The sequence below is a fragment of the Halichoeres trimaculatus genome, unplaced genomic scaffold (genome assembly GCF_033239565.1).
Source record: "Halichoeres trimaculatus isolate MK-OKI-2021-1 unplaced genomic scaffold, fHalTri1.1 fHalTri1_scaffold_23, whole genome shotgun sequence".
Lineage (NCBI taxonomy): Eukaryota > Metazoa > Chordata > Actinopteri > Labriformes > Labridae > Halichoeres > Halichoeres trimaculatus.
Window position 1 is genome coordinate 20,487,867 of NW_027437201.1, and position 21,557 is coordinate 20,509,423.

Here is a 21,557-nt window from a genome sequence, read left to right on the forward strand (position 1 = left end):
CATTCTGAATCTTCAAGAATAAAAAAAATAAAATTTCAAAATTTTTTGATGGTTTTACTAATTTTTCTTTTTTTTTCTTTTTGGAAATTTAAATTTTTTTAAATCAATTTCTTTTTTTTGCAAATTTTTGAAATTTTAACATTTATTGTGAAATTTTTCTCAGTTTTAAATTTTCTTTTTTTTCTTTTTTTGCAGCTTCTTGATTTTTTTGCAAATTAATTTGAAATATAAAAAAAACACATTGCATGTACAGTCTTATAAATTAGAAAAACGTCTGGTTTAGATAATTTTTTTACTAGATTTTAACTTTGTTTAGAATTTTATCCACTGAATAGTCTTAATCGTGAAGTTAAAGTAGATCTTGTGGCTCTGTAATGACTTTATTCCAGGTGATCTGAGGCTAAATGGCTCCTATATCGGTAAAGGTTGCAGACTCCTGGGCATGAGGGAAAAAAAGAAACAAAAAAATTTTTTTATTAGGCACTGAAAAGACCAGGGGGGTAATCAAAAGAAACAAAGCACAATAAGAAATTTAAAAAAATATATTTATGATCCAACCTATGTACTTTACACCTCGTGTTTCCTGAAGCCGATCCCAGCATCACCTCTCTAATCCAGTGGGATTACACAGGAAGGTTTAATTTCAAAGTTTTGTCATTAAATCAAAGTGTATATTTTGGGGTATCAACCGTCTTTTAGGGTTTGCCTCTAGTGGCCATTTCAAGAACTGCATTTGTTTTTTTTGTTGTCTTGTTTGTGGAATATTTTCTCCTCTTAGTTTGACACTGACCTGAAACTGAGACCAGAAACAGTTTAATTACATCGTTCTGTGATTAATTTGTCTCATTTGTTGGAGCTGCATGAAGTGACCCATGTTTCTGATCGCCTCTAATTCTTCGTCGTCTCTCTCCTTCACAGCTAAACCGGAGGGGGATGGTAAGTCAGCTGCTCTGCAGCTTATGCTTATTGACCTTTTGTGTGCCATTATCGCACGGTGACTTGATTATAGCTCTCACATTTTCACCGTTTCATCAGCTGAAGTGTCAAAGACACGCTGACTCTGAATCTCAACGATGTGACTGCAACATGAACCAATCCTGAATCCCTTTTTTTTTATTCTCGTATGCTAAACATAAACATTGTCATCAACTGCACATCACCAGGCTGCTGATGTGTTTTCTCAACTGTCTGTAATGGTGTAAAAACACATGTTCAGAATGGGAGATATGCTTTGGGTTTTTACAAGCTGTGGTGTTGTGTGGTCGTGTTACGCTGCTTTGAATTTCCTGTTTTACACGCTGATAAAATGTATTAGCTCAGCTGTCGTAGCATTCTGAATGTACACTTCAGATAAAGCTACTGTGGTGTTACTTTACACTCCTGTTTCTAACAAACCTTCACTAATTTTAGCCCCAGAAGCGCCGGCAGAGGAGGGTGAGGCCCATCGATTTTTCTTTTCTCTCTTTTCTGACTTTGCTGCATTCACACAGCGTTTCATGTGACGTGGTCTGAGTGTTGGAAACATGCATTGAACTAATCAGTCGGGGTAATTATCTGAATAATGCATAACAAGTGGTGTTTCTATAGATAATAAGTAAAGCAATTAGTGTGTGAGGAAGATGGGCCGATAAGTGAGTCACATGGTCTGAGCCGACGTGACGCTGTGGAGGGGATAATGCAATTAGCGTGCCACTTTGATTGAGGGTGTTTGCATTTCATAGCTAGCCTCAAGCATGCGTCACATGTGTTAGCTGAAACCATATCTCTGATGTGTGCTAACAGGTTTTATTCCTTCACTGTTTTATTGCAATGATTGAATGAAATGATGATCTCTGAGCATGTCTTCACCGTGGATCTCTGGATCATTCCTCCTGTTCCCATGTTGGAAAAAACATGCCGTGTTGATTTTACTGTTCACTTCTGGATGCATTTTATCCGTCTGTGACCTCTGTGACCTCTGGGTCAAGTTTTACTGCAGGCACGTGCAACCTGATCTGTCTCCAGGAGTTTCCCCGTCTTTGCACTTTTTGTCGAGTTTCATGGAGTTTGGTTTTGGTCTTCCTCCCATGATAGACGTTAACAACCTGATTTAAACATTTAACTCTGATCTTTTATTTGCACAGCTAATCCCGAGCCAGCACAAACTGGTAGGCCTCTTCAAGTGTCAGCAAATATCACAAACCTTTTATTTTCCTCAGCCACTTCAGGTTTGAGTTTCATTAAACATCAGAACCAAAGCTTATTTTCCTTCATTTTCTTAGATGCTCCCCCAGCAGAGGAAGGTAAGACGCAGTGTGGAGTTTGTAAAAACGTCCTTACACTTTTTGTTGGAATGTTAAACGTTGGTGTGTATGAAGATAAACGTCCAATGATCAGATTTAGTCACTAAACTATGATTTGTGATGTTAACAGCGAAAGCAGAGCCAGTCCAAGATGGTAGGCCCCTCTTTAAAAAACAATATCACACACATTTTGTTGATGTTTCCCCAACTTCTTCAAGAATAAGAAGGAATAGTTAATAATTACTGTAAAAACCTCATTTTTATCTATTTTCCTTAGATGCTCCTCCAGCAGAAGGAGGTAAGACAGTATCTGGTGATTCTCATTAATCACCGTACCATTTCTGTTTTTAAGCACAGAGCTCTCAGCCAGTAGCTGGCTGGTAGGGTTACAAAGTGTCTCTAAACAAGTTTCCTCAGCCACCTCAAGTTTGATTAAATATAGATTAAAAATTCAGATTATTATCAGCAGCCAAATTTATTTTTATTCATCTTTTCTCAGATCCTCCTCCAGCCCCAGAAGGTAAGACAGTGTCCAGCATAAATAGCTCCCTTTAGTGTTAGACAACAAATGTACACCAGGGGTCGGCAACCCAGGGCACCGTAGACTGTTTTTGTTTGTACGCAGAGATAAAAATAGATAAATAAATTTAAAAAATGATAAAAAAATTTTTATTGTGTTTTATTTTTAATACTTTCACAATAGTGTGAAAGTGTTTCAGAATCAGAATCAAGTTTTCTTGCCAAGTACATTTGCATGTACAAGGAATTTTTCTTGGTGTGTTGGTGCTAACAATTAACAAGACTATAATGAAAATGCAGATAGAATATAGAAAAGGCTAAGATATAAAATACAAATATATATATATATATATATATATATATATATATATATATATATATATATATATATATATATATATATATATATATATATATATATATATAATAAAATAGAATAAAATAAAAAAAAAACATAAATAAAGTTAAAACAAATTATAATAATAATATGTACAGAAAAATCAGGAATATTTACAGAAAAATAAAATAAAAATGATAAATAAATAAAAATAAAATAGTAATGATAATAATGAAAATAAATAAATAAACATTATAATAAATCAGGATTTTTTACAGAAAAATTTGATAATGATAATAATTATTACAATAATACTAATAATAATGATAATAATAATAATAATAATAATAATAATAAAATTATGAATATTTACAGCAAAATAATAATAATAATGATGATAATAATAATAATAATAATAATAATAATAATAATAATAATAATAATAATAATAGAAATAAAAATAATAAAATTATGAATATTTACAGCAAAATAATAATAATAATAATGATAATAATAATAATAATAATAATAAAATTATGAATATTTACAGCAAAATAATAATAATAATAATGATAATGATAAGTCAGGAATATTTACAGATAAATAAAATTTAATTATTAAGTTTGCAGCGTCTTTTTTAGGCCAAACAAAAAAAACTTCAGAGATGAGACGGATGACTCGGTCAGTAAAAACTGAGTTAACAAAGTTTGTTAACAAAGCAACACAGTCAAAACTTTCTCGCACTTAAAAACCTGACAGTGACAGGAAGTTAAACCATTTCTTAGTGCGTAGCAAAGCATGGAAACAATTCCCTGACAGGAAATATAGGATAGGAGACTTTCCTATTGATCGCTGATGATTTTATGAAAGCAGGAAGTATCAGCTCTTTGGGTATAAGTGTATTTAAAGGTGGCACAAGTCATGGAAAGGGTTGCCTACCCCTGTTGTACTCTTTTAACTTAATAGAATAAATAAACAAATAACTGTCAGTATCAGAATCAAGGTTTTAATTTTCCATCATCTTCTTTTGAAGCACCTCCAGCAGAGGAAGGTAAGGCTGAAGTTTTGGGCGCCTTTTTCAGAAATGTCCTTGCACTTTTGGTTGAGTTTTTCTGGAGTTGTTTGCTTTTGGTGTTCCTCCCAAAATAAATGTTGTGACGACCTCATTTCAAACACTTAACCATGATTTTTTATTTGCACAGCTAAGCCAGAGCCAGCAAAAGATGGTAGGCCCCTCTTAACTTCAACGAATAATTCACACTTTTTCCTAAGCTCCCTTCGGTCTGACTGATACAGAAAAAAAAACAGTTAATTTCCTTCTTTTTCCTTGAAGCACCCCCAGCAGCGGCAGGTAAGACCGAGTCCAGGACGTTGACGCTTTGGGTGCATTTTAAAAACTGTCTTTGCACTTTTGGTTGGTGTTTTTCTGGAAATGTTTGATTCTTGTGTGTACATCCCAAAGTTTGTAAAGTTTTTCCCAAAGTTTTGCTCCTTCTCAGAGTCCGCGGTCAATTCACATTTTCTAAAAACTTTTCCCTCAGCTTCCTCCAGAGTTAATGAAAGTAGTTTGATAAAATAAGTCAGATCAGAAGCCATCAGAGCTAATTTACTTTCGTTTTCCTTAGATGCCTCCCTGGCAGACGGAGGTAAGATAGAATCCTGTTTATTGAAGTTTTGGGTTTGATAGTCTGTTTATAACTCTACATATGTATTCACGTATGAGTGTATACATGAGCAACAAGTGTGAGCGTCTCACAGAGTCGTATTTCAGTTAACTGGTGTAACACTAAGCAATGTATTTTTGAATCAAACAAAAATACATGAGTTTTAATCAAGAAAAGAATGATATCCTTTATTGATTTGGGGGCGGAGCCAGACTTTTGGCTCAGTCAGTTAAACTGCATGCTGTCACAGGGGTGGCTCATCAGATTTCAGGGGGGACAGGGCCCCCCGGACTCTTTAGCTCTACTCCTGTTAAAAACCAGGCTGCAGAAATTTTAAAACCAGTTCATGTTGTTTTCCTGCATCTGACAAATGTTTTGTACGTACAACATGTTTCACTGTACATACGCATGAATGAGTTTACAGCCCACTTCTGTGCCAGCAGTCAAGAGATTTTATCAGATTTTAAATGAGATTATAAGCGCCAATAAAAATTATTCCTAAATGCTAATTCATGGCTGCCTGATCTGAAAACAATTTCTGTGATTAATTTTGTAGTGATGGTGGACACGGGAGCCTAACTTTCAGATAGAAAAAGGACAGAAGAGCAGAAGAAAGATAAACAGGAGAAAGATAGAGCACAAGATAAAGGCTAAAAGGGCTAATCTGTTTATGCTACTGTTCATTCCAACCCACTGTCAGCAGTTATTCTGCAGTGGTCTGTTCAAACTTGAGAGTCTATCAATAAAATGAAGAGTGAGGTTATGTTAGCTCTGATTGGTTGATGACTGGCAGGACATGACCAGGATTTACTGACGTTACACATTACAGACACGTCTCACAGCACCAGGCTGCCGATAGCACTACATTTGGACGGCTACTAAACTACTGTACAAACTAACAGTTAGCTTGTTGTCACTTAAGCTTACAGATACATGGTAGCACAGGACTGCCAATAGCACTACATACAGCCAGCTACTACAATATTAGCTTGTTGTCAGGTTTCAAACTATAGCAATACATAACTGAACTGATCAACACCTTACTCTATAGTATTGTATCTGGTAAAAAGTTGCTATCATTATCTTGTTGTCATCTTACATTTTAGCACTGGGCTGCTGATAGCACTACATATAGCTGGCTACTACAATGTTAGCTTGTTGTCACATTTCAAACTGTAGTGCTACTACTGATAAAAAAAACATTACCTCATGGCATTATATCTGGTAAAAAGTTGCTAATGTCATCTTGTCGTCATCTTAAATTGTAGCACCGGGCTGCCGATAGCACTACAAAAGGAAGGCTACGAAACTACTGTACAAACTGATAGTTAGCTTGTTGTCACATTAGCCTACAGATACGTGGTAGCAACGAGCTGCTGTTAGCACTTCATATGGAAAGCTACTTAACTACTGTACAAACTAACAGTTAGCTTGTTGTCACGTTACCCGACAGATACATTGTAGCACTGGGCTGCTGATAGCACTACATATAGCTGGCTACTACAATGTTAGCTTGTTGTCACATTTCAAACTGTAGCGCTACTACTGATAAAAAATATTACCTCATGGCATTATATCTGGTAAAAAGTTGCTAATGTCATCTAGTCGTCATCTTAAATTGTAGCACTGGGCTGCCGATAGCACTACATATAGCCAACTACTACAACGTTAGCTTGTTGTCACATTTCAAACTGTTGCGCTACGTAACTGTACTGATAAACACCTTACCTTATGGCGTTGCATCTGGTAAAAAGTTGACTTGAACAAATAAAATTTGTTGGCACTGCAGTCACATCAAACAGATCCTCCCACAGCAGCTTTTAAGTAAGATTTGAATTCAAATCCCTTTTCTTTTGTTTCAGTTGGCCAAATATTTTAGCACGTAGCTAAACTATTGGATTCAAATGTAAAATTTGCAAACCAGAAACTGTTAATGCTGGCTTTTATTCCTGTTTTTAATATATTTTCCAAAGTTACTCTTGAACACTCTCTGATCGCTGACTGAGGGCACAAAAGTGAACTCATGACTGTATCTTTTAGCTGAAAATGATCGGATTGAGTGCGACTATATTTCTGTTTTTCTTTATTTTTACTTCTCTCCGTGTTCCCCCATTCCTCGCATGCTGTGACATGTCGTAACACTTCCTCTTGCAAGACAAAAACTCTCTGTACCAGATGTGTTGTTGCATGTTTGTCCCAGTTCATGTTTGTCCATGCCTCTTGGTTGCAACAGTACGTTTTTGTTTTTTTGTTTTGTGCAAAATGAAATTCTTGCTCCCGAGCTGCTTTTTTCAGTTTTATGTGCTTCCTTGTCTGCAGCTGAGTCAGAAGTTGAAGGGGATGGTAAGACAAATAGCAACGTTATATTGACGTGTCCGATAATCGTTTACTTTTGCCCCTCCAAAAGTAGAAACTGAGTGTTTGTTTTATTATGTGCTGGACGAGACGTCACATAATATAAAGCGTGTTAAAGACGACCTGGGTCTCTGATAATAAGGGATAGACCGAGTATTGGCTGGGCCGATTTTCAGCATTTTGAGGCATGTTGCCCTTTTTTTTTAACCCACTGTCTACTTCCTGCAGAAAACTTTAGGGAACTATTAATTTTTTAAGTCTTCATTTAACTTTTTAAGACAGCTGCTGAGCTGAGTTGAGGGTTGGATTTTGTATTATCCCAAATTTTGACACCAATGTTTTCACTTTTACTGCAAATGAATATCGGCTCCAGATATCGGTTATCAGTGTCCTTGACTTCTGATTATCGGTATTGGTATTGGCCCTGAAAAAACATATCGGTCTATCTCTTCTGATAATACCTCGAATTATCTTGAATACTTCACTTTTGGACTTAAACTTAATCCTAGAAATTTAAGGGAGAAATTTTTGATTCTGATTCCAATTTTTGGACTTGAGTATTGATCATCTTGAGTATTCCTCCAAAAATAAAAATAAAAGTTAACACAAAAATGACTTGATGGTAACAGTAGCGTATTGGTGCAATGCCTGGAGTGCTTACAGATTCTCTGTTTTAGCATTTTCTCATCACCAGAGTCTGAAACTGATGCTTTTGTTGCAGCAGATGTAACACAACTCCGCGTTCAGATCTTGGAGATCCATGAAAATCCTTTTTACAGCTGAAATCTTCTTGCAACTTTGCAGAAGCTCCTCTTAGATTAAGTGACACCCAGAGTCTACAGCGCTCCAAATCCTCTGCTGTGTCAGAGGAAGAAACAAACATCAAACCAAAGAGGTCACACATGTATCTCAGCGGGACGAAAAGCTGAAAACTGTGCCAGTTATGTCCCGTCAGCAGTTGAGGATTAATCCCCCTGTTTGAGGATTGTTGCCCGCTCCATCTGTGACCTGTGATACCATCTCTCCGCTCCCTTTGTCCCCGTGGCGATCTGAACAATGAGAGGAGAAACACAGCTGTGCTTCATGAGGAACACTCGTTACAGAGCGATGGCAGCTGCGGCTGCTGACATACAAAGTGTCGACTGACGTGATGACACTTCCTTAACATCACGTCACGGCAAGACGCTGCGAGGACGGCTCGAGCAGCGAAGTCATCCAAGATATCATCGCCAACTGCGTCATGAAAATACCGCGTCACACGAAAAGCTGTGGGTGGTAAACTGAAGTTGTGGATCCCAGCCGTACGGTCTGATTCATAAATCACGTCTGACAAACATTGGGGTTGCACCACAACTCAAGTTTAACGAGGGAATTCAGGAGCTGTGACTCACGTTGCACGGACTGCCCCTGTCTGCTGTGGTCTTTCAAGGGCACGGCTCCCAGAGCGATTGGTCGGACATCCACTCTGTCTGGACTGATTAGCAGTAGATTGGATGGAGGAGGGTTATGGAAGTGCCAGGACTTCAGGGAGCTGAAGGCAGCTAATGCCTGCGGTGCCCTTGAAATGTTCTGGATGTGAATTTCCCTGTACCTGCTGCACCTCAGGGCGGACTCTGACGTTAATATCCCTCTTTTCCCACGTGTGTGAGGTTTAAGTGTAGTGGGATCTGTAATCTGAGAATATTGAGGGTCTTTACCTCATGACCAGAAGGCAGGTGGGGTGGCCAGATTGTCCATCATGGCTGCTTCTTGGCAGGACGGACGCTCAGCTCCATAGGTGTCGGGGCTGCTTTGTCTTCTCACACTGCGGGTGCTATCTTGGGTTTGGCCTGCTCAGCAAAGCGAGGGGTCAAGCATTTAGGGTGCGCTTATTAAACGTTAACTTTAGGTCTATGTCATCTCCATAAATTCCTCAGAGGAGTTCTGTGATCCTGCTCCTGTAGCGGCGCTTCCTCCTGTCCGTTTATCTCTTTCTGCCCTTCAGGAGCCGACATTAAATCATGTCTGACGCCCCCTTACATCCATGATGGGCAGATGTCCCAGCTGGAGGTCAGCGTGAGGTCTGTCACATATTGTGGAGAGGAAATAGAAGCAGTTGCAGAGAATGACGGGGTTACCATGATCTGATTAAACCAGAAAAAAAAACAGAAAACTGTCACCAACACTTTAGTCCGACTTTAATGTTATACTCCCTTTCAGCAGACTGTCTGCTACAATTTGGTGTTAGTTGCAGGTTTGTACGATAATTTGTTTCCTGACAGTGTTGAAATGATGATGACCCAGTACATATTTCATATCCTGGATCTTAGTATCCAGAATATCACCAGGATCTGGATCATACTTTTAGATCCACCAGAAATTATGGTGACCTTGTCTTGTATTGTTTTGCAAAGCAATTTGACCATTTATGGTGGAGTTATATACACATATGGTGAAAACAGCCCTATCTCACGATGATAAAGAATCCTTTAAAAAAGTCTTGGATCCAGACGGTGATCCAGATCACCTCCAAAATTTAATCACTTCTTCCTTATCTCGTTTTGAACATTTCCTGAAAATTTCATCAAGATCTTTTGGTTAGTTTTGGAGTTACATTGTCATAGACAATCAACCTCTTCCCAAAAACAAAACTTCCTTGGCAGAGGTAACAATAAGACAATGTAAGAGAAATTAAGGGTCAATGAAATGCAATAAAAACAAAGTGAGTTTTAAGGAGAGATTTTCAAAGATGAAACTGATTTTTTCTGAGATCCAAAGCTTTGGGGCCCAAACAGCAAAGGCTCTGCCCCCTTTTGAAGCCAGTCTAGATCTTGGTAGCAGTAGGAGGTCCCTTCTGGAGGATCTCAGGCTCATAGGAAGTAAGACTGTCACAGATATAAGCAGGAGCCTGACCGCTGACCTATTCTAAAACTCACAGATCATCTCAGATCAACAATATAAAATCTGCTACAGCAAAAATTTGTCTTTAGAAACAAAACTCAAGTTTTTCAAAATCCTCACCAAAAGTTGACGTTGATCAAAGGCGTTGTCACTTAATATGAGCCACATTCACCTGACCAGTCCAGAAAAATGTCTTATTTCAAGTTATTTAAAGACAACAATGTGGTCTGGATTGCTTGGAACAAGTTAGGACATCTGCAAATGAATGGGGTAAGAGAAATGTGCTTGTCAAGATCATAGACTGTATAAAGAGTGGACATCGTGGCTCCATCATTTACCATTGTACGGTTTTGAAGCCAAAATTCCTCCGTCATAGGCGCCACCATTGGCAGCCAGAGTGGAGACTGTGAGGGATTCTGGGAGAATCTGAGAGGAGCAGGGTGACAAAACGTGAGAAACATTTCTACGAGGTGTATTAGTTTTTTAAAGTTTGACCACAGCCCATCTGGAATGACTGGGGAGATGGATTTTTTTTTACCTTTACTGCAGCCAGCCACCAGGGGGAGCAGTTTTGATGGCGTCCATTTTTTTTACATTCAATGGTCAAGAATAGAATAATGTCTTAATACAAGTACATTTTTCTTACCCCAATGGCAGATTTTTTTTACTCTTGCAGGCAATTCAGACGTCTTTTTTTTTTTTTTAAATAACTTGAAATAAGACATTTTTCTTGAAAAGTCAGGTGAATGTGGCTCATATTGAGCCTTAAAAGACATTTTCTACTGAAAATGAGACAAAAACACTTGATAAGATTTCAGTTTTTGCAATGTAAAGAGTAAATCTCTTAGGTCATCTTAAATATGACAATAAAACATGAAATTTATCTCATTTTCAGGGTTATCAAAGTTAAACAATAGTAGCATTTTGATCCATTTGTATTCTTTGGATTTTAGGCTTCCTGAAGCCGGAATAAAGAGCATTACAATAGTTCAGTTGAGAGGAGATAAAGGGGGTCATAATAAGAACTTCTGATTTGGAGTCATTTAGTGGTAAAAATAAAAAATCCTGGACATTCAGTTTTTAATGTCAGAAAGACAGAACACTATGTTGGAAGCGTCTGCTGATCCGGGCTTTAGAGGGACACACAGCTGGGTGTCATCAGCATAACAAAGACAGTAAATACCACGATTGTATGATTTGATCAAGGGGGAGCAGACAAACCTTAAAAAGAAGGGGACCAAAAACTGACTCTTGAGTCCAGGGATCTTTCATGGTCCAACACAGTTAGTGGAGACCGCCTGTGTGTTACTGCCGTACATGTGTTCAGAAGACTTTCCCACTTGAGGCTGGATACTCGCCCTAATTCACCGTGAAGAGATCTAAATCAGCCCAAGCTGGCTGCTAGCACGGATAGCACGCTATGCTAATCCAACGAGAGCAGCTGACCAAAGTTCAGAGGGAAACCTGAGGAGATAAACTTTTCTTTGGTCCGGATTCATCTCAGTTCAGGTTACAAGTGATACGTATCCAATTTTAGCCACGGGAACAGGTTTATGGAAAGGTTAAACGGGCGTTTAGCTAAGTTTTATGAGACCTTTTTTTTTTTCTTCTTCTGTCAGCAACATCTGAGAGGAGCGATGAGGCAGGAGGAAGAGAGGAAAACAGACCAACTGGGTTTAATGTGGAGCTGTGTGAGCTCTGAAAGATTTACGAACATCCTGGTCATAAACTCGCTGCTAACTCCTTAACATTTCCCCTATAGAAACAGTAATCACTGATGATTATCTTCATTTTTTTATCTGACTCTGTTTGATCCCCAGCCTTTGACTGGAGAGTGGGAATTGCACCACAGCGATTTCACCAGCAGTGTGTCTATTAGTGGAATATCTGTGTGGGAAGAGCTTATCATACCAGGGCTGTTTAAAGCCATACCCGGGGGGGTATACAGTGAATGCGGGGGGATTATCATCACTTGGCCAACTGCACACTGGTTTGGGGGCACTCGCACCAGCATTGCTAATAACTGTTACCACGAAATCTCTGCCAAAATCAATACTCAAACCAAAATAGTTCATGAAACGTGTTGAAAGTGGCTTTTAAAAAGGCGACGGAGATTTACGCGCCCAGTCAGGGGTGAAATCATGAATCCTTTCAGCAAACAGAGCTTGAACAGTCCAAAAGAAGTGATCAGGATAATTATAATCCCTCCTAAGTTTGGGGATTCAAAGAGCAGTAATCAACACACTTGATTACTTCCAGTTTTGACAGATAACAGTGGTGATCTTAATATAATAACTCTACAGAGTGATCAGTCTGTGATCCCTGCTGCCTTGTTTCACCCCACGAGTTCCCCTGACTTATGGCACAGTATAACCGCAGAGTTATACTTCCATATGTTTAACCAGATCTTTGTTTTCCCAGCCAAGGAAAGCCCTGGTGTGGAGGGTAAGGGACACTGAGGGCACAGCGTGGCACTGTGTCCGTTCACAGCATGCTAATGTCATGTTGGTAACTGAAGATGAATGCATCCTGTTTTGTTGGTTGTAATATTCTGTACAGTTAGGATCTGCATCATAATGTGTAAAGATGTTTAAGGTTTGTGTTCACGTTTTTTGCACCTTGAATGCTTCGTCTGACACAGGAGAGAGTGCTGATGTGCGGAGGTCAACAGGTGCACCACAAGAAGTTTTATACTTAGCACCGTCAGAGCTCATTAGCACATTCTGGATCCTGCGATTGTTAATGATACTTTGTTGAGCGGTTATGTATCCTTGGAGCTTTCGCTCGCTTGGATACATGAAGGATCTAATCGCTCCCTTGTCCTTGACTGTGTTCTGAGAATATGGAGTGTTTGGCTGGTCGGATGACTTCCTGTTTGGATATTTAAGAGATGCTTTACATATTCACCGCAGATAGTTAAAGAAAGATAGAAAAACAGCTGAGAGAGGGTGGCTTTTTTGGCCTGTCATCCTGTTTGAAGTCTCTCTCATAAACGTCCACTTTCATGCATTGTTTTTCAAAGATCAGTTTGTGCTCTAGTCTGTTATTTCCACACATATGCCATACATTAATCATCCTCCATATGGTCCATGCGCCCTGTCAAGATTCCTGGAAACAGTTTCCTTCCTCTGCAGAGCGTTCTGGTATCTAACGTCTCCCCTTTGATGCACAGAAAACTAAAACTACACTGAAAAAAATCCTGTTGTTTTACAGAAATAAACAGCAGATGTCAATTTTATAGTTTAAACTTTTATTTAGAAACAAATTACATCTCAAACTGGCAAAATAAACATCTATTCATTGCTGAATTCCCATGACCACATTGCTATTTCAGTTATTTCTTTCAGTTAGACCAAGAGTCTGCAACCTTTACTTTGAAAGGATCCATTTTGCCTCATCTCACCTGGATAAAAGTCATCCAGAGCCACAAAATCTAATTTATCTTCACAATTAATACAAAGAAGGTTATAGAATTGTACACATGGTTAAAATCCATTGACTGATTTTTTAAGTTGCAAAAATTTGTAAATTTCAAAACATTGCAAAAAAAAAAATCAAATTGAAAATTAAGAAATTTGCAAAAACATAGAAAAAAATCAAAAATTTGTGAAAATATACAATTTTGAATAATTAATATTTTGTTAAAAATATTTAAAAATGAAATTTAATGTAACATTTCCTTTTTTAATTTTGTTCCAAGTATTGGCAAAAAAACAAATTGATAATTTTTTAATTTGCAAAACATAAGAAAAATAATAAAAAAAAAGAAAATGTGCGAGAATGTACAATTTTAAAATTTAGTCAATTTGTTAAAAATACAAAAAGAGAAATATAATAAATTTCTAAAATTTCCTTTTTTTTCAAAATTCAAAAATGTGCAAAAAAAAAACATTTATATACATAATTCAAAATGTACAATTTTGAATTATTTTAATTTTGTTAAAAATATTTAAAAATGAATTTTTTGTAATATTTTTAATTTGTGTTCAAATAATGGCAAAAAAACATAAATAGATTTTTTTTATTTGCAAAACATAAGAAAATTTTTTAAAAAAAATGAAAATTTGCGAGAATGTACAATTTTAAAATTTTGTAAAGTTGTTAAAAATATAAAAAGTGAAATATAATACATTTGTAAAATGTCCTTTTTTTTCAAAATTCAAAAATTTGCAAAAAAAAATACAAAAACATTTATTTGCAGATAATAATGTAAAAAATAATTTTAAAAATTCAAACAATTTTTGAAATTTTCAACATTTGCCAAAGTGCTTGAGTTAGCCTACAAGCAGTTGTTGCTTGTTTTTACCATGAATTTTCTTAAGTTTAATTGAAAAATACCAAATAAACAACATTGTTTTACTGTGAAATCTTCATACTGAGACATTATGGTTTAATCTTATGTCACTGTTTTGTGTTAAACAGTACTTCTGTGTCCAAGTACAGGAATCTGTAAAATCTACCAAGACATATGTTTATTTTATAATACTGCTGCTGTAAAATTGAAAATAGTGTTTTGTTTAGTATTTTAAAAATATAACTTTAAATTAAATGCTGTTCTGTTGTTTTTTAGTTTACACTTTTTTATGTTATATTTCACTATTAATTGCACAGACATTTTTTACAGTGTACATCAATCAGTTTTAAGTTTTCTTTGCTAAGAGACTTAAACATTGGCTGTTTCATGAGATCTTTTTGGAAATTACTCTGTGATAAAATTTGAGGAAGTTAAAGAAATAAAGACACATAACTGAGGTATTTCATGATATTCAGATACTTTAGCAATTTCTTCCTGAGACAACGTTTTATAAGGATCATTTACAGCTACTGCTAAGCCTATAAAAGCACAGCTTTCTTTATGAAGCTCTGTCCTTTTTTACCACCTCTTGTCTTTTTCTTAGAGCCTCTGGTAAATTATTTAGTATGTCTTCTTTCATAAAAAGAAACGGTCCCCACACCAGTTGCATTTGCAGGTGTTTCTTAAAGAGTGTCCCAGCATCTCATCGTGTTCCTTGCACCTTTGGTGTTTTGCTCTCTGTGGTTGCTGCTCATGTTGAAGACTTTTTATGGGATTTCTGAAGCATGTTTCATTAAACCTGTCAGAAATAAATGTTCTGTCCATCTATGCAGAGTCTGGGATGACAGAGCTCACCGGACTCTTCGTCGAGAAGCCTCCAGAAAGTGTGATCGCTGTTGCAGGTCAGGGATGGAAACTGATGAGCTTTAAAAACATAACCCAAAGTTATTCACGCCATGTGGTTACGCTGTGTTTACTGTCTCGACTGTTGTTTGTGAACGGCAGGAACGGATGTCACTTTCATCGCCAAGGTTGACTCAACCACCCTGGCGAGGAAACCCACCATGAAGTGGCTGAAGGGCAAGTGGATGGACCTGGGCAGCAAGGCTGGAAAACACATGCAGTTCAAGGAAACGTATGACAGGAACACCAAGGTATGTGCCTCCATCTTTTTACCCAGAGTTTGATGTAGTTTTACTTTGGATTATTCTGGGAAACAGGGTTTGTGTCAGTCTGAGGCAGCCTCGCTCTGAAGCAAAGATCCCGCTGTTATCAATCTATGTTATGATGCAATGAGACAGGACAGAGGAGGGGGTGACACAAGACAGATGTCTACAACATGGGATGGTATAATGAAGTATGAAACGATAAAATATCATTCCAGATACAGAACAGTATGTTACACTTTATTTTAGGGCTGCAGTTTATTACATTTTTACCATTATCTGATGTGCCGATAATTTTAATCTAGTTTTGGCAAATGTGAAAATACACAGTCAAACGGGTGTTTTCAAAGCAGCGTTATGAGGATTATAAAATACATGTTTCTATTGCCTGGTTCTATTTTTATGTTATTTTCACCTCATTGGCCATAAAAACTTGAGAAACCTCCCAAACCTGCTGCTCCATACCATGTAATTAACATTTTAAGCTTTTTTTCTGCCAAACCAAAATGCAATAACAAACTAAGAAACTGTAACAGAACTTAGAATTTACAATAAAAAAATCTGTTTTATAATAAAACTTAGAATGCATTGACTTCCCTCCATAGTAGTTTCATTAAATAAGCAACAGAAACACAGGAAGTGACAGCACAAGCAGGGCAAGAATCAAGTCTTCATAAAGGGGAACAACTTTTTACTTTAATGGCACCAAAATGAACGTCAGGCTATTCTGCAGAAGACTCAAAAAGAGATGTGCTTTAAATGATGTAAAAAAGTTCCATGTCTGCATATGTGTTTGCACAAATTTTATTCCTGTTTTGGTCTGTAAATCTTACATGCAACCATTATTGCATTGTGTACATACAAATCAGCTGTTAGCAGCCTGTAGAGTGCTGATGCTAGCCGGTGCTAGGCCAGATGTTCACTATGAGCTGAGGAGAAGGAGGTGAAAACGTCACATCTTGTTTAACTAGCTGAATGTTAAAACACTTATTTAGCAAACAGTGGTGTCACCCCCTGCTGGCCATGAAAAATGGAACCAAAATGAACTTTATGCTATTCCAAAGAGGACTTAAAACGGAGATGAGCTTTGAATGATGTTTGTGAATTAAAAAGTTCCATGTCCGCAGCAGTATTTCCACAATTTTTGTTCCTGTTAGTCTGTAAATCATACGTGCAACCATTATTGGGCTGTTTACATATGAGATAAGCTGTTAGCAGCCTGTAGAGTGTTGATGCTAGCTAGTGCTAGGCCAGATGTTCACTGTGAGCTAAGGAGAAGGAGGTGAGAACGTCATTTCTAGTTTAACTGTCTGAATGTGGAAACACATATTTAGCAAACAGTGGTGTTGCCCCCTGCTGGCCATGAAAAATGTCACTAAAAATGAACTTCACGCTATTCTGAGGAGGACTGAAAACAGAGATGAGCTTTAAATGATGTTTGTGAATTAAAAAGTTCCACATCTGCTGCTGTTTGCACATTTTTTGTTCCTGTGTTCGTCTGTAAATCTTACATACAGCCAAGATTGCATTGAGCACATACAAAATCAGTTGTTAGCAGCCTGTAGTGTGTTGATGCTAGCTGGTGCTAGGCCAGATGTTCACTGTGAGCTGAGGAGAAGTAGATGAGAACGCCTTATCTAGTTTAACTGGTTGGATGTGGAAACACCTATTAAGCAAACAGTAGTGTCGCCCCCTGCTTACCTTGAAAATTGCCAATATGAAGGCCTTTAGCATTAGCTGGACTGAATTTAGGACTCAAAGTGCTCTGATTTCTCCCGCAGATCTACACGTATGAGATGAAGATCATCAAAGTGGTCGCCGGAGACGCTGGCGGCTACAGGTGTGAGGTGTCAGCCAAAGACAAGTGTGACAGCTCCACCTTTGAGATTTCTGTTGAGGGTGAGTTGAAATGATCCCGGTCCTGCTAAGACCACCACAGAGTCCATCAGCATCGATGTTTCGATCTGATCCAGCTCTAATGTGCTTCCTCTGCAACTTCTCCCGTTACAGCCGCGCAGCAGGAGAGCCAGGATATTTTGTCTGCCTTCAAGAGGGCGTAAGTGTCAGGGCCTATGTGCTGTGTAGAGGATCTTTAATCCGTACATGTGGTATGTGACGGTACAGTAGATTTAAAGTTATGTAAGGTCAGGGGATATGGCTGCTCTTGATTTCAGCACACAGGTTACTGAATATCTGTTTCCACAGGGATGCAGGTGAGGACGAGGGGGATCTGGATTTCAGCGCTCTGCTTAAAGCCACCAAGAAGTGAGAAAGAGGCTGAAAAAGAGACTTTCCTGGACTTTCGTTTCTCTTGTTCTTTTTTCAACCACAAGCGCTTTTCTTATCCTGACAGGAAGAAGAAACCCGAAAAAGAGGAACCAGATATCGACGTGTGGGAGTTGCTTAAAAATGCCCATCCCAGCGAATACGAGAAAATCGCCTTCCAGTACGGCATCACCGACTTGAGGGGTATGCTGAAACGTCTGAAGAAGATGAAGGTGGTCGAGCCCAAGATCAGCGAGGGTAAGCCGGGTCAGACGAGTCCTAATGGAAGGGTCGGAAAGCGGGGCATGTGGAGAATGTAGTTCATGGAGTAAAGGTGTTAGGAGGTGGGATCTTACCTCAGCGGGACGTGGGGACGGCACGGAGGGGGGAGTAACTGAGAACCACGTGAAACCAGACACACTAAACACCTGATTCGCTTCTTGTCTTCCCCTCTCCACAGCTTTTCTCAAGAGACTCGAGTCCTGCTACTCGGTGGAGAAGGGGAAGAAGATCGTCCTGAGGTGTGAGGTGGTTGATCCTGACGTCCAGGTCAAATGGTTGAAGAACGGCCAGGAGATCAAGCCCTCAGCCAAGTACGTGTTCAGGAAGCACTCACCCACACACACACAGAAAACAGTATTCACTAAGGGTCTATTTTTCACCGTTAGCCCCATTCAGGACATTAGCCTAATTAGTAAGTAGTCTTGGGCCTTCCCGTCAAGCGTAGATGGACTTAATGGGGAGTGTTTTAAAAATATCCCTCTAAAATTATCTGAGCCACAAAGTCATACTCTGAGACGATGCTGCCATCAACACGTTTTATTTTGGGCCAGTCATAAGGAGACTCCCAGAGGGTGAGGCGAGTCGCCCTGCCAGGATATCTCAGGCCTCGTGTAAACCAATGCAGACCCCCCTCCCTCTCCCCCCTGCAGGGGAGAGTATCACACATTTCTACATCTGAAACTTCCCCACAAAAAATCTCAGAAATCATTCGACTAAAGCGAAAACAATAAGTACAACAGCTTCATGTCTGATCCACATCTGTCTGTCTTAAAGGTACGTCATGGAGGCCAACGGGAACGTCAGGACGCTCACCATCAACAAGACTTCCCTGGCTGACGACGCCGCATACGAGTGTGTGGTCGGTGACGACAAGTGTTTCACAGAGGTGTTCGTCAAAGGTGCTCCGTCTTTGTTTTGACACTTTATCACGTCAGGTGACATGATTGATGGGAGATTTAAAGCCTTCACAGCGCTGACACCGCTGGGTTTCTTTCTCCAGAGCCCCCTGTGACCATCACCAAACTGATGGATGACTACCACGTGGTGGTTGGAGAAAGAGTGGAGTTTGAGATCGAGGTGTCAGAGGAGGGCGCCCACGTCATGTGGTCAGTAAATCAAGAAGGGATTTGATTCAATCTGCTGTTAGAGGAGGCTTTGCACTGTGTAGCATTGTGATGGTAGTTAAGCTAAAAGAGCTAATCAGTGAATATCAGCTAGCAGCTAGTCTTCACGAAACCATGAAACCAGGGTTTTCCAAAATGTTCACGTTGGCCGTAGTTTTCATAAAACATCCTTTTTAGTGACGTAAAACTGATTTTTGCTGGTTTGTTTTTGTTTTTAGATCTTTAGAGGTCCAAAAACTTAAAAAAAAAAGGTTTTAAAAACAACTTTTTTCCCTGGATGGAAGGTTGAAAGGGTTGAAAATTAAATCTATTTCATGTCCCTAATGTAGAGTCTTCCAATAAGACATAATAAGATAAGGTGTGCGGGGAAGAACTTCTCAGACGCACATTTAAGTAGTAACGGAAATCGAAACTGAAAAAACCAATACCATTGTCCTTTTGAGCTTTGGATGCCTTGACTTGTTTATTGTTCACCCAAAAAGAAAAAAAAAACAATGATCCACGTTAAACAAATAAACAAAACGTTTACCACCCGTTACAACCAGGGTGGTTGAAAAACTGTATGCCTTCATTCCACACACACCTGGCTCATTAACTCAGGCTTTTAAATCTCAAACACCAACTAATGGCAGAACCAAAAATTGCACCACAAACAAAAGAAACCAAGAAGAAAACAAAACTAAATTATGGCTCCAACACCTAACATTAAAAAAGTCATCAGTTTTCAAGAGAACCAGCTAGCTAAAATATGTGATGAACAGTAAATGTATAAATCTCAGGGCGTATCCAGCCATCAAATCACAGAGGGAGGCTCAGCGACCAGCGTGTAACAGCAGTTCTTACCCGGCTAACACTGTTAGCGGAGCTGTAAGCAGAGATGTGAAACAGGAGAGCCGCGTCAGTCAGCTCTGATGTACTCTGGTAGGTTAAGTGGGGCCAGACCTGGCAAGAAAACCAGCGTGTTACTATAATCCCCGTCATCAGACTCTGATCCATCTCTGAGACCGCTGAGGTGTTCACTTTCAGGCTCCTGGAACTTGGGTTAGCGCCTGTTCTCTCTCTGTTAGCTTCCTGCTAAACCGCTAAATAAGATCAACTCAATATATACTCAATATTTTTAAATTTTAAAGACGTTTTAAAAAAGCACTACTCTGTGCTGAATTTTTATTTTGAAATGTGAAATATAAACATAATTAAAGCCACAAGCAGCGATAAGTGGGCCCTATGTGTTGCATTTTGCTACATGTGCAACAAGATTCGTCTCTGCCAGAAACCACGTAGGTAGATGAGTTCTGGCCCCTGCAGCAAGCATTCATGGGTAATTTCAAACAGAGGATTTTGTAGTTCTGCTCTTGACCAGTAGGAAAAGCTGTGACTTTACTATATTTACCATCTTCAGTAATATGGGTGAGAGATCAATAAAGGAGGTGGATGATTTAATACCACATGTGTCCAATAGGTGGTGCTTTTCCTATCAACAAAAAGTAAACATATGAATATGAATCCAGAGTAGGAGTGTGAGCACGTGTGGAACAATGTGTGTGTGTGTGTGTGTGTGTGTGTGTGTGTGTGTGTGTGTGTGTGTGTGTGTGTGTGTGTGTGTGTTTTGGTCCTGATCCAACATTGTATTAGAGAACTATTAGGGTTTACGTTTTGACAAAAAAAAAAAAAGTCAACTTCGGCGTCCCTTTGTGGCCACGCCCACTGAGATACAAAAAATCCTTTCATAACTTTTATTCATCAGTGTGTGTGGTACGTACATGCCAAGTTTCAAGTTGATCTGATGAAAAACCTAGAAGTAGTTGATTCAAAAACGCTACCTCTGAATCGTCAAAATGCAATGTGAAACCCAAATTTCCAAACTTCCTGTTCAGAATTCAATATTTTTTTTGTTTTAAAGAAGTTTTTAAAAAGCACTACACCACAGTTATTTCACAGTTAGCACATTACTTTACACCGTTAGTTTTTTACAGTAACAGGTAATCTAATTAATTACTATTTCAAAAGTTATAACGCTGTTACTGACAGTGAAATGAGGCCTGTTACTCTACATTCGACCTGCAAATAAAATGTGGGGAAAAGCGTCAGACACACAAGTTATAATGAGAACAATCATGTTGACACGTCTTTAACAAAGAGCTAATGCTAAGGTAGACTTTCAATCAACAAATATCACACAGCTACCTGTGAGTGTCTGTGTAACCTCAGTCAGAGATGATCTCATGCAGCGTCTTTGGATCAAACCAACTCCAGGGAGAGGGGTGGATGCTTTTTGAGGTTTGAATCTGAGGCACGATTAGCCGACTTGTTTGACTTGAAAAAATATGAGAGATGACAGGAGCAGACTTTAAAAGGGGTTAATCTGGGGAAATTACAAGTCGGGAGTGGA

The 21,557-nt window shown here is 38.6% G+C and overlaps 1 protein-coding gene across 1 annotated transcript in view; it reads left to right on the top strand.

Annotated features, from left to right (window-relative positions):
* The window catches only part of LOC141785479 (myosin-binding protein C, fast-type-like), a 39,179-nt gene that overhangs the window by 9,416 nt on the left and 8,206 nt on the right, over positions 1–21,557 (top strand). The window contains exons 3-14 of the mRNA XM_074663809.1: positions 919–936; positions 4,764–4,784; positions 7,122–7,145; positions 15,165–15,233; positions 15,337–15,485; positions 17,279–17,396; positions 17,508–17,553; positions 17,703–17,762; positions 17,851–18,020; positions 18,223–18,355; positions 18,819–18,943; positions 19,045–19,150. Of these exons, the coding sequence (XP_074519910.1) occupies positions 919–936; positions 4,764–4,784; positions 7,122–7,145; positions 15,165–15,233; positions 15,337–15,485; positions 17,279–17,396; positions 17,508–17,553; positions 17,703–17,762; positions 17,851–18,020; positions 18,223–18,355; positions 18,819–18,943; positions 19,045–19,150 (1,039 nt within the window). The remainder of the gene's footprint in view (positions 1–918; positions 937–4,763; positions 4,785–7,121; positions 7,146–15,164; positions 15,234–15,336; positions 15,486–17,278; positions 17,397–17,507; positions 17,554–17,702; positions 17,763–17,850; positions 18,021–18,222; positions 18,356–18,818; positions 18,944–19,044; positions 19,151–21,557) is intronic.